Here is a 14,529-nt window from a genome sequence, read left to right on the forward strand (position 1 = left end):
ATCATTCACATTGAATTATTTTCATTGCCATAATAGTAACTAGCTTCTGGTGGTTACATAATTTTAATTATCCATATTGTTACATATATATATAGTAGTTATAATGTAGCCAATAAAGGGCAATTTTCTATATCATTTAAAAATTACACATAAAAAATTAACATGGTCTTATCCCTTCACCATGCCCTTCTTTTACACTACTTATATAATTCTTTTAAAACAGTAAAATATGTTTTGTACAAGTCATAACATCAATAATGACTTGGGGAAAATAACAACTGCTGGGTATATAATACATTTTTAATTATTACATAATGTAAGTAAAAACTAATAATAGAGTGATGTGATTAGAAATTTATACAAGAAATTACTTCACATGGTAAATAAATATGAACAGAGTAGGATAGTATGGACATTTTATAATGCTATCCAAGAGAGGAGTAAATTAAGTGATGAAGAAGTACACACTAAGATGCATATATAATGCACATGTCCAGCTGAGACTGCATTGTTTCAACTCACAGCTGTTCTACTGTGTCTCAGCACTGCAATAGTTCTGTTCTTTTGTCCCTATCAATGTTTACATTCAGTGACGAAACCTGCTGTAAAGTGTTTACAGTAAAAAATGTAATTGTCACCATCAGAAGTAACAAACTAATACAATCTTGGCAAATGTGGCATAGAATTTGCATTTTTTTTTTTTTTTTAGAAGAAGAGGTCTAGACCAGAAAACTAATACTTCATTACCTTTTTTTGGTTCTCTTAGGACAAGAAGCTTAGAAATTGTGTCTAGTCCTAAAAGGACCTTTGTGTTGCTTCTGGAGTGATAGAATATTCAGGTTGGGAGTAGGGGTTGCCTTCTGTTGAGATCCATGAGGTAGAATTTAGGGCATTAATCTCAGTCATACCCTTTGAAGAAGGGGAAACCAGTTCTGAACCAGCCTCTCCAGTCAAAGCAGGCAGGGGTGGCACACCCTTGTTGAATGTGGCAAGAACCTTTGATTCTTAGGGAAGCCCACCAACTCTAACAGTCATCTCCCGCAGTTGACTAGACCTATCAAATTACCTTTGCACCCCAGAATCTCAACATTTGCGGTTAATGATGTGCCGCTCCTGGACATCTATGAGGTTGCCCAGATTTAAGTGACACATCTGTTTTTGCTGTGTTCAGTGGAAGGTTCACTTAGAAGGTATAAACCAGCGAGAAGTGAACCCTCCTGGGGAATTTCATTAACTTACTTAACACCAATAATCAGACACATAAACAAATGATTAGTCAACATCAACTAACTGTGTACAGACCCCTAAAGCGTCAACTTTCATTCTCTCTTAAGAGTTGTCGAGTGTGGTATGAGTATTTTTTATGTGCCTGAAAATCGGTTTGAGTGTATCAAGCTAGAAAAAAGATAATCTCAGTAAAATCATCTTAGAAAAAATTCCTGTTTCGATTTAAAAACCAGGTTGTGTGCTTATACAGTGCACATTAGCTCTCGGATCCTAGACTAGAAGAGTGTGAAATATGTGACTTTTTACAGCACTGTTAAAAGTTTTGTAGAAGACCAAATCACCACATTCTACCCGTACACAACCAGAGTAAGGTGTGTCTCAATGGCTTGACTTTTGATTGTTCCGTTTTTCAAACTGCAACCATATTTCTCCATCTACTGTCGGCATAAACGCACGGATCTTGAACTTGAGAGGCACTGGAGTTTTGCTGCTGAGCTTCACCGAGTACTGGGACATGATTCTGGCCAAACAAGACTTGACCTCCATCAGAGCAAACCTCATGCCTGCATAAACATATGTCTCAATTATTATTGTACCTAATAGGCTACTTGTTTTAAACTAAGCACAAAAAATGAATAAACAACACAATTTATTTCACAAAATTAATACATTAAGTAGTGTAGTAGCATTTATCTTATGTGAAAGGTTCACAATATTTTATTGTCATTAAGCAATCAATTAACAATTCATTAGACAAAGTCAGAGCAGCAATATTTAACCGTTTACCCTAAAACAATAGTATATTTAAAAGCATAAATAAATTATTAATTAAAATTCATAACTAAAACTTAATAAATAAAAATAACTAAAAACTCAGGGTATTAATATCACAATGTTAAATATTGGTCAACGGAGTAGAAAGCATTTATTTTTAACCATTTACTTAATACTAACTTAAATTTATTCATTTCTACACTAAAAGCTCTCTGAGGTAGTTTATTAAATAATTTAATTTTTATGAAGATGTGGATACTTTTTGATTTTTCCAACGTTACTGAAACTTGATTAAAAAGCTCTCTGAGGTAGTTTATTAAATAATTTAATTTTTATGAAGATGTGGATACTTTTTGATTTTTCCAACGTTACTGACACTTGATTAAGTAAGTAGTTATTCTTTGTATTGCGGGTATGAATATCTTGTCTAAATTTAAAATGGTACAAATTTTCCTGAACACTTCGTTAGACATGGAACTTTGAAGTAGAACTCTGGTGATAGTCTGAACCTTGGGTGCAAACTCATGATAAACTCCAAAGCAGTCAAATAACATGGTTTGGACTTAACTTGATAAGTTTTTGATGAGACTTAACTTGGAACACTGCACTTTGGCCTTGTATGTTATGAGAAAGGGTTACTCTGTGCGTGTTTAAACATGCCCTGAACAATTTTAAGTTGCTACTGCTTTTGTTCTACTGACAGTTGTTTGGAACAGATTTTGTGGTAATCTTCACATAGCAAAGGTTATTGCTAAAGTATAAAAACTGAAACCACTACTGATGCTTACTTCAGTAAGTAGTTAATAGACAGTAATACATCAGATAAATATTTTAAACTAATCACAACACTATCAAACGATGAAGAACAATAACGAGATACATAGTAGACGTGCATTCATGACAACCAAGAAAGGTAATACTTTGTTTGGTTATGGCTCTGTAGGAGACACAGAACTGACGAGCAGGTGGTCGGAGTTAGACAAGGGACGCTCGCCTCCTCCTGCCGTAGAGTGATGGTTGTTTATAAATACTTCCTTGTCAACCGCTATAAGCACGGAGCGTCCACTTTGAAGGCCTTTTGTGAACTAAAAAACTCTCCAAGAGACATAATCTTTAATTTCGGATATAACTGTATTTGGCGTTTTGGTCAAAGTCTACCATTCTAATATATCTGTCTACGGCATGGGAAGGGTTAATATTCTATTTTCAAAATACTTGCCTTTCTATGTGCTATTAATTTATGTTCTACCCTTGTTCTAGAAACTATAACATTTTACAACATATTATATTATTGATAATAATTTATGAGCTCTCACCAATACATATCCTCGGCCCATCACCGAACGGCAAGAATGTGGGATTGGGCTTGAAATTGTTGCCTTGGAACCTCTCAGGCTTGAACTGCTCAGGGTCAGGGTAGTACTGGGGATCATGGTGCAGGGCCACCACAGGGATCATGATAAGGACACCTTTCTCTATGGTGAGGTCCGAGTCCGGGATCTTGTAGTCTTTGGTGCACTCTCTTGACAGTAATGCTAAAATCGGGTACAACCTCTGGGTCTCTGGTAACAATATCCATAATTAAGTTTGACACCAAATTTGTATTAAATTAATTTTAGACAATGGAATATTAAAGACCAAAAATGGTAATAAATGTAAGAGAGAGGCATAATTTCATGTCACACAAAATTTTTATTCTACTTTTAGGACTACTTTTTGGAAATCTCCAATCCGGCCTCTTTTAGAAATAACACTACGAATTTAGAGTTAATGGTAAAATAAACCCATGATAGTGGGAATGCAATTCAAAAAGATAAAGCGAGTCATTAAATAACTGAGGATAACGCATTGATTCCAAACTCATCTGGATTGTAGGTAATGCTGCACTATATTAGCTGTCACAAAGTTAGTAATGCTAGTGCTCAGTCAGAATGATGAGCAAATACTTTACCTCCCTGCACCTATTACAATATACTAAACAAATTCCACTAGATATCACAGATTTTATTATTATTGCATTTTTGATTAACAAGGAAAACGTCCATGGACATCACTTGTGAAAAGGCTCTTGACGTATTGTTCACCAAAGGAAATGCCTACACTTTAGACTTGTCACTGTCAACAAATGGACTGTCGAGAGTCTGATGTTTTATTTCTACTACTATCAATCAATCAATAATTCTTTATTCATTAGTTGTACAATAAGGTACATCGAATAGTGTCATACATTACTTATATATATATTATAAAAAAGTATATATATAAAAGTACTAAACATACTCAAGTTCCTATATTGAATACAAAACTAAATCAATCAAATAGTTTTTTAGTTTTCTTTTAAATTTGGTAATATTATTTTCCATCTTTATGCTTTGAGGAATATTTTTCAAAAATCTTTTCCCGATATACATAGTTTTTTTCGTGTATATTTCAAGTCCATGATCATCACTGATGATTTCATTCTTATGGCGTGTGTTATATTTGTGCACATTATTTTCTAAGTTAATTTGTTGGCCATGATTGAATATAAAATATAGGATGGTTTCATATATATAATGTCCAAAAACTGTTGTTATTTTTAATTCTTTAAAGCAATTTCTAACAGATTCTGAGAATTTAAGCTTAAGTATACTTCTAATGGCGTCTGTTTTTGCACCTTTAAAATGTCAGTTAGGTTTTTCTTAGTTGTGGCACCAAATATGGCTTATAAATTGTTGTAAAGGCGTAATGAATACACCTCACAGGCTATAGTTATTGATAAATAAATAAGGCCTTTATTCACAAGTGATTTTTAACATTATTACTAATTTACAAGCTACTTATGTCAAGTAAATTGAAACAAACGTAAACATGCAAAATAAATTTTGTAAATGTACTCTTCTACTGCTAATGTGTCAAACAAATATTTCTTTTTACTTCTGTTTTAATGTTCGGATTTAGATATTTAAGAGTGAGCAGCAAACTACTGTGCTGCTGAATGCCGAAGAAAAAATCACTTTTCTTTTTCTGGACACACATCGGCATTGCCAATGTGGCATTCGGCCTCATACATAGTGAAAGGCTTTCAAATTGTGTAGGCTACAGAGCGCCTTTAACCAAACATAACCATAGCATTGTTGTTACAGTTTCCTGTTTCTTCTCCTTCACCAGAGAGCACCAAAGGAAGACTTATTTTCTTTTGACATTAATCCAAATTAAAATAATATTATCCAACATAAGTATTTTGGGCCCAGCTCAAATCAATAAAACTTTGTGAATGTTGAGTTTAGTTCCAGTTTACCTTCCTCTTAGTGCAGCATTTGGAATTTGATGCTGTCACAAACTTGACTCCTGGAATCTGGAGTCATGTTCGTCCGAAGAGATACAAAAAAAGTCAGCTACGAAGAAGCTCAAAGTAGACTCTTTGTCTATTCTCATTGTCTCATCAGGTGCAATGGGATAAGACAATTAGAATGCCTCTTCACCTAGATTACACTATATTTTGTTGTCTAGGTGTCTTTGATGTTGTACAGATATACATAGCAGTACAGGTCATCTTTAAAAAAATAATTATAATTTTACCCTATTCTAAACACTAAGACTTTTTTAGACTTGCAGACAGTATTACATATTTTTGTTCAACCTCAGGCAGAGTTCAAGACAGATTTAGAGGTGACCAAGTCAAGCATAAAGGATTGACAAGGTATTAGGGGATGGAGTATCAGTAAATTCTTCCATAAAGACACCTTAACAATCTAGCTGACCTTGAATAACCAGATCCATGTAAGTCATTTCTCTGAGAGAGTCGAAAGACAGTCCACCGTGTTTGGCCATCACAGAGTCCACCTCCTGTTGGACCTTCTGCTGGACGTCAGGGTACTGTGTCAGTGCAAAGAGAACAAAACTGATAGTGCGAAGTACGGTGTCTGCACCGCCCACCAGGAATACGAAGGTGTTAGCGGAAATCATCTCATCTGTGAACACTAGAAAATGTATTTATTGATTAATTTTATCTTAGATTAATTACGTGGCCAGTGCCATAACAACAATCTAAGTTTCCTGATAAAAAACTGTAGACACCTGGTTTTGCTAACCATGAAAGAGCAGTACTGTTTAATATTTTTATCCAGAAGAAATAAATCTATTTTCATTCCATCCAAGAGGTAATTATTGTATTTATATTTTAATTTATTTTTCTGATACAAACCATGAACAGCTGGTTTTGCTAAACCTGGGTGTAAAAGAGCAGTAAAAATCTGTTTTCATAATTTTTACTGCTGTTTTTACTTTTTGTTATTTTTATCCAAAAGTAATTAAATTCTTCATTTTCATTCCTTCAAGACATCATTCTTGTATCTATATTGAGATGTTATGTTACTTGTAGAGTATTAAAAGTTATATACACACACATTTCTTTTTATGTATGTTGTATTTTTATTTTTACTACATGTTTGTATATTCATCCAACTGTAATAAAAAATACTATTTTTTTATGTATTCCCTTCTAATGGGCATTATTTTATATATTGATATATTTTGCTAATACATATAATTTGCTGTATAATACACCATAAAAATCTGAAATATCTGTTATTTTTTATTTTGTAAAGGTAATTTAAAGTGGTTGTTATCATGTACGGCTCTAATAGCCAAATTATAGTATTCAGGCAAAATTAAAACACTATAGAGGTTTTGAATTACAAATAGTCCTAGTAAAAAGAAACATGTATACTTTAAACAATGAAGAATAACGTGCCAACAAGTTATAATCAATTTTTCAAAGTTTATATACTTATCACCTAAAAACGTACATTTCTCTGATGCAGAAGCCAAGTTACTCTCCCCTGTGTATTGCATCTGGTTGACAACAGCATCCTCCTCAGTAGCATCTGACATCGACAGTCCCATGTCCTTCCCACTCTCTTCCTGCTCCTTGAGTTTCAACAACAGCTGGAAAAAGTCATTCCTGTGGATATCATTATCTTTGCGGTATTTTATCGTAGTCTTGGTCAAACCGATGAAATAGTTAATCACTTCACTGGGTGTAGTACACATTTTAAACACTTCCGCTACTTTTGGTAGCAAAAACACTATAATAAATTTGAAAAACACTGGGAACGAAAAAGAGAATGTCTTTTCAAAGTACGATTTGAATTCATCAAATTCTGCGCTCTCCGGTTGAGCTTGTATTCCAAAGGCGCAACTAGAAATCACATGCATCGAGTATTCGTACAGTAAAGTCCTAGAATCTATCTCTTCTCTGGGTGAGCGCTTCTCGATCTTCCCCATCACGCAGTCTCCACACTTGAATACTTGTTGGAACATTCCTCGTAGTTTGCCAGTTGTGAATATTGGCGTTAGTTTGTACCGCAGCGCCCGCCACGTCTGACCTCTCAGTCCAGAGACGCTCTTCGACAAAGGATCGTGTTTAGGCTGGGGAATTCCCCGATCTTGAAAGTGAGAGAAATCTTTAGCCATTATCAGGTTTATCAACTTTGGGTCTCTCACCATGAGCACCGGATTTCTGATCTGGAAAAGCCCAAAATATCTCTGACCAGAAAATTTGTTGTACAAATGCTTGGCCTCATCGATCTGTGATCGTTTTCCCATCAGAGTCGAACATATGAATCCCCATCTGAGATTCGGCACTCCTCTTTTATCCCAGTAGTCATCGTTGCCTGTGATGTAACGGTTTAGAGCAGATACGAGAGCGTGATGATTGCTAAAGTGAGGTCCACAAGCACATATTCAGTAATCACAGCCATGGTGGTTTTTTGCCTGAAATCATTTGTAATCGGGGTTAAAACATTAAAATTACAACTGAGCAACAAAAACTCTAGCTACTTAACCAAATTATTGCACAAAATATGTTAATTTAATAGGTCTGTTAATTTATCATGCTCTAACTTAATCCAAAATTGCACTTGAACTGAAAAGCTCCACTGAATTTTTATCTAATCTTGCATTTATGTTTCGTAATGAAATGAAATCTTAAATTTTGTCATGTATACATTCATCATCACATCACAGTTATCATACATTATAATAAGTTAAACGTAATTTAATGAATGAAACCCCATCCCCACCATGATAGCTGTCGTCATACGGTGCCTGCTGGGCGGTAGGTCCTACCTGCTAATTGACATTTAACTTACTTGTCTCACTCCACATTCCAATATTAATGAAATTTGTAAACTAAATTAAAGTAGAGAATATCTGTTTTCATGTTTGTCTACTAACAACAAAGTATAATTAAATATCATCCACAACAAAGGTTGCCCACTTTATTTGCCACCCTGACACCAGAAAAGGCAATTAAGATAAGATTCCTGGCTGGCTACCCTTCAGCTGTATACATAGAATTCCACTAAACATTGAATCACAAAAGTACTTGCTCCACGGGTACTTGAACCCGAATCTCTCGCTTGCTGGTTGAGTGCGCTACCACTATACGTAAAAAGTCAGGGGTTCTGTGGAGTAGTGGTAGTGCACTCGACCAGCAAGTGAGAGATCTGGGTTCGAGTCCTGGTGGAACAAGTACTTTTTGTGATTCAATGTTTAGTGAAATTAAATTACGCTATTGCCATTAATACAAATTAATGCAAATCAGTCATTTTACAGATACTTGGTCTTAGTATTTGGTGTTTTATAGTGATATTATTTAATAGTTCTTAGGTGCATAGTAAAGGTTTTAGTAAAATATGAACAATAATATGTAAAATGTAACCTTTAACAAATTTGGTCTCAGTTTTTAGGTGGGATTTTAAGTTGTACATTATTTTATACAGGAGGTTTAAAATATCAAAATTTGTAGAAATGAATATGTATAGAGAAACCTAAAACTGGTAAGTGATGAGTGGGTGATAATTTTTTTATTAAAATCTCAACCACCCACTCTCAAAAGCATATGAACATTTTATGGGGATCCCAATTCATAACACCTTTTTTATATTTCTTAATTCTAGATTATATTCAGTTGGTGTTTTATAAACCTGATATATGGAGTGTAAAATGATATAATTGTATTTAACATTCAATGTTTACAATATTCTAAATAGCTGCCATCCTGTTATTTCTATTTCATTTATGCATATAACTGCCAGTTCAGTTTTTTTGATTTTTGAAATGGTACAGGACATGAGCTACAGATTTTGAAGATTTTCTATAAATTCCTTTATTAGTCTTTCTGGTCACAAGGAATCACTGACTCCAAACAGTTTATTTCAAGCCTTAAATTGATGTTCAAGGATATATCTATTTATAATAAGTTAAAACATTTAGAAATTTTAGAAGACCATTCTGGTACCCTCCGGCAATTTTTTATAACAAAAAAGTTTACGACATAAACAATCTTGTGATAACTCCCAAAATGCCAATTTATATTGTAAATAATAACGAGAATTTGCTCATTTTTCAATTTTATGTTTACTTTCAAGATTCTTCTTCACAGTAAGAGTCAAACTCATATTCTCAGTTACTACAAGCATCCACTCCAAAAATTTCTCTTCTTACTCAAACAGTTTTTCAAGCTGCCAGAGGAACAATGTTTAATGAATCGAAGGCGAACTCAAGTTTCGCTCAAGTCGATGCAATCTACCTGGACTGCAGTAAGGCATTTGACAAGGTTTGTCACACTCTTTTGGTCTCCAAACTTGATTCATATGGCATATCTGAACCTCTTTTATCCTGGTTTAAGAGTTACTTGACCGGAAGATTGTCTATAGTCAAGTTTGGTGGTGGTTATTCTAATCCCTTTCTAGTCAAGTCTGGAGTGCCTCAGGGTTCTCTACTGGGACCTTATCTTTTCAACATATTTATAAATGACATTGGGGAAGTCATCGAAAGCTATTTTCTTATGTTTGCTGACGATATCAAGCTGTTTAGTGTATTGAATTCAATTGAGGATAGTGCTAGTCTCCAGAGATCCCTTGATGGGGTCTCTAGATGGTGTGATGAAAACTTCATGCAACTAAATGCTAAGAAAAGCATGGTGATGTCTTTTCACAGGGGTGAAGAATTTGTACATGCCAATTATTACATTCAGGGCGAGGGATTGCAGCGGGTGCAGGTTGTAAAGGATCTTGGCGTGCATCTCAATCACGCAATCTCTCCTGATCATCACATTGACATCATATGTGCCAAAGCTAATCGTTTGTTGGGTCTTCTGTCACGTACAGCTAGAAGTGGCCTATCTACACACTCCATCTCAATCTTATATAAGTCTCTTCTACGTCCGATCTTAGAATATGCTTCAGTTGTTTGGAACCCCTACTACCAACATCACATTATCAGGCTTGAAAGGATTCAAGGGAGATTTGTTGGACTCGTTGGAACTACATTGGGCTTTCCTTTCCATGAGGTCCCTGTCGATGACGTTATGAAACAGTTCAACCTCTGCCCGCTGGAAGTTCGCCGTGAGCTTGCTGATCTAGCTTTTCTCTCAAGGCTTATCAATGGATCCCTTGATTGTCCTGATCTTCTTGCCATGATTAACTTTCGAATTCCACGCACTACCAGGTCAACTGAACTCTTTGTTCGCAAATATTATCGGACAAACTACCTGAAGAACGGACCCATGGCCAGACTGCATCGCGTTGGAAACTGCGTTCCTGCCGAGCTAGACCTGTTCTGCACGAATCTGAAAACACTGAAAAAGAAATGGGTGTCCTTATCTGTGGATTGAGAGGAATGAGGATAACCAAGCTGTCCAAACTCTTTGCTACACTATCCACCACCTTCTGCAGCTCAACATAACTCTTCCCCATCCACTGACCAAACTTCCTTTGCCTTTACTTTGACCCTTCCTGCCATTTTTCTCTCTCTGACCTACATAACCCAGTTCATGCTCTTTTTTACTCATAAATACTGTGCTTACACTTGCACTTCAGTTGTCGTAGTTTATACTTTTGTGATCTAATTAATGGATTTGTTGTTACGTCATATATTATTGTTGTGTATATATTATTGGTTTATTATATTTTTACTTATATATTGCAATTTATTACATTGATATAACAAATTGTATTATTATGTTATTACATACCCGTATTTATTATTATCATTATTATATATTCTATTATTATGTTATTTAACACGTTTATATAATTGTTTGTAGTTATCTTAAGCATGCAATTTTGTTTCTTTGTATCCATGTATGTTTGTACCAATTATTCGCATGTCATCAATTCATTGTATTTTTAAAATGGCATTGCCGTTGGGATGTATAAATAAAAAATAAAAAAATAAAAAAAATAGACCTAGGCTAGTACCTGACAAAAAGACACCATTTCCAAAATAGATAAACTAATAGTTTTGAAGCTTAGTTACTTTTTAAAAACCTATTCATATAGAGTTTCTTTCTAATAACTTACTTCAAACATTTTTGCATTAGAAAGTTCAAGTAGAACATTCAAAACCAAGATAGCAAATTCTAGTAATTTACTAATTCTGTTAGGAGTATTTACTCAGTTACAGCTTCATGCCCAAGTGTATGACTTAAAGACACCTAAACACTAAGTTAAGTTTAGATTTTGAAAGTACTTACAAGAAACTATTGACAATTTAAAATATCCACATTTAAAAAATATAAATTGGTGCATGAACTTGCTAAGTTAGTCATAATAACAATGTTTACATTAATTTTATATAATATCTTAATAATAATGTCAAAACGTTTATTAAATTCAATTTTGTAAATTTATTCTGTAGTGAAACTGGACAAAAATTACAATTATTACTGGGCAAGTCTTTCTTAATTTTTAATCGCTAGGGTGTGAAACAAATGTAAAAAAGATGCATTTATATTCCTACCTAAAATAAGTTTACAATAGTGGCATTTTAATTTACAATCTCTTTAAATATTATCAGATGGCAAACTATACAATAACAACATATAACAGAAAACACAATTATCTATGTTGAGTAAGAGCTTATCAGTATTTTCTGTTTTTAATTCTATAATGATACTCATTATTATTAGTAACTACTAAGGACAAAACGTTAATGATGACAAACAAAATGTGTTTGGGAAGACCGAGCCTTGGGTAATTGTGATCTAACAACTTACCATTCACAGGCCAGGCGTGAACGAGATGAATGACTGGGCAAAATCTGCCTCAAGGTCGGCTCCCACTTTTCTCTCGTTCCGTCGTATCAGTTTCAATTTATCCATTCAGACTCAATTATTTTAAATGGGTTCCGTTTTACCCTAGAATCAAGAGTAATACGCATGCTCTGAAAGTTAAGTACATATCTTAAGTTAACGAATGAGTTCAATTTAGAGAGAAACAGCAAATTTCCTTGGTACAGCAATAACAACAGTTATTTAAGAATAAACTATACTCCTATTTTTAAAATTCTTATCTTTTAGTCCTTACTTTATACTTTTTTACGCACTCCGTTAAAAAAATTAATATTTTTTAATTTTATTTACTAAAGAAAGACGATTATATACAATAATGTTTTCCAAGTCAAAATTATATGAGTACTATAGCTTTCAGGTTCAGTGAACTAAATTAAATAAACTTAAAAAATCAATGTACAAAATTGCAGGTGCACAGCTTATGGGTGTAACCAATGGAAAATTAGTTCTTTAGTTAAAACAAAACAAAAAACTAACGATACAAATTTCATCACCTATCTGACAACTCCGTTTTGTTCAAATAAAATTCAAATTCAAAGTATTTATTGCACATTGACATTTCAATAATTACATAAGTAATACAAACAGGTCCATGGTCAAGTTTTTAAAATGTATAACTAAAATACAACCATTGCAGTATGCACTGCATGTATTAACTATATTGTATTATGTCTATAAAGAATACCAAATCATCCTTATTTTACATAGACTGAAGTGATAATATGGTGTAAGAATGAATAATTAGATATGATTAGATTGCATGGGTTGGGATTTTAACATTTGATTAGTTATAGTATTTGAAAAATCTTTCTGAATTTCATTTACACTGTAATAAGCTTTTTCTATTGGGAGGTTTCTAATACTATTTTGAAAATTACTATTTTTAAGCTCTTTTAGTGATAGAGGTAAAGAATGTTACCTAGTATATGTCGCTTATTATATAAGCTAATTCCCACATATAGTGGACTTTTTTTCAAATAAAGAAGTTTTATGAATTGGAAAGGCAAGATTTTATGATTTTGTGTCTAGTATTATCATTATGCTAATTTTTGTATTGGTGAAAGGTGTTTGGATTTTTATGGACTAAGTTGAACAATTCAACAATATATAAATAGGTAGTGTGAGTATTTTGGATATTTTTTTTTTTTTTTTTTTAAAATATGATTAGCATTGGTATAGATTTCTGTGTACATTTAATCGTCAACAACTAAGGTTAACACATTTTTTTTGTTCCAGACTGTTAAAGCTGACTGGATTTTAATGTCTCTAATTCAGAGCCAAAGTCTGACGTCTTCAACTTCGAGGTCACCAGCTCCCTCATGGCCTTTCACCTCTTTGTTTACTTCTCAGTCACTACTATGCGTTATTTTTAGTCAATATATTAATAACAAATTAATGGGTTAGCAATAAGTAATTATTAATACATAATTAATTAATTAAGTAAAGTATGTCTAATTAGTAAAATTAATTTAGACATACACATAAATTATAAATTACTAATATTAATTAGTCACAATGATTAGATGAGTAACTATGCTTTAATTACATGATTAAAGGGCCTTATTTATCAAATTACTCTTTTGAATAAGTTAACTTCAAACTAGCTGTAATTATTATGTGCTTGCTTTATATAATTATGATATGTAAAGATATTAATAATAATTCTAATAAATAAATTCCTGTCAGTTAAAAAAATTTCATTAATTGAAACTTATGATCCACTCATGGAAAGTTATGGTTTTATTTTAGTTCTGGATACAATGTTTAACTACCTATCAATTATAAGATTATTTAATCCATTATTTTTATTTACAAAATATACTGATGACCTAAATAATTTATTATGAAATGCTAGTATTTCAGGATTTTAATCAAATCGGTTTTGGCTAGTAATGAACCAATCAATAATAATAAACTGAATAAAAAGGAAAAACATCATAGTTCCACAATTTTAAGTCAGACTGTTATTTTATCAAATAGTTTGTTTATAAGTGGATAAAGAAAATTATTTGTTAGTGCACTTTATTCAGGTCAGCATCGATTAGATATGGCCTTAGAATCTGGGGAAGGTCCTCGGAAACTCTCGAAGAGTACTTGTACTACAAAAGAAGGCAGTTAAGACCATTGCAAAGCTGTCGACAAGCGTATCCGACCTTAATACTCATAGTACTTGTGCTCTAATTATATGTATCCATTTTATATGTAAACAAACTAAATCTGCAGACTCACATGGACATTCAAATTCAAACTCAAAATGCTTTATTGTTGTTGACAATGTAGATTGCATAATAATTGCCATTACATAAAATAACTACAACTAAATAATATACCTTAAAAATAAAAGATTTTATCTGTTAAAAAACAATGGGATCCTGTAGTAGGCCTATTCTTTTAGAATTAAAACTTTT

The 14,529-nt window shown here is 33.1% G+C and overlaps 1 protein-coding gene across 1 annotated transcript; it reads right to left on the bottom strand.

The window, feature by feature from the left end:
• Nucleotides 1-704: 704 nt before the first annotated feature.
• Nucleotides 705-7,667, bottom strand: LOC124360914 (probable cytochrome P450 6a14). Its single transcript, XM_046814916.1, has 4 exons — nucleotides 6,792-7,667; nucleotides 5,745-5,963; nucleotides 3,318-3,563; nucleotides 705-1,790 (listed from the first exon to the last, which is right to left on the bottom strand). Exons 1-4 carry the CDS (start codon nucleotides 7,588-7,590, stop codon nucleotides 1,606-1,608), a joined length of 1,449 nt encoding a protein of 482 aa, XP_046670872.1. The 5' UTR covers nucleotides 7,591-7,667; the 3' UTR covers nucleotides 705-1,605.
• Between the last annotated feature and the right edge of the window lie 6,862 nt (nucleotides 7,668-14,529).

This window comes from Homalodisca vitripennis, chromosome 4 (genome assembly GCF_021130785.1).
Source record: "Homalodisca vitripennis isolate AUS2020 chromosome 4, UT_GWSS_2.1, whole genome shotgun sequence".
NCBI classification, from domain to species: Eukaryota; Metazoa; Arthropoda; class Insecta; order Hemiptera; family Cicadellidae; genus Homalodisca; species Homalodisca vitripennis.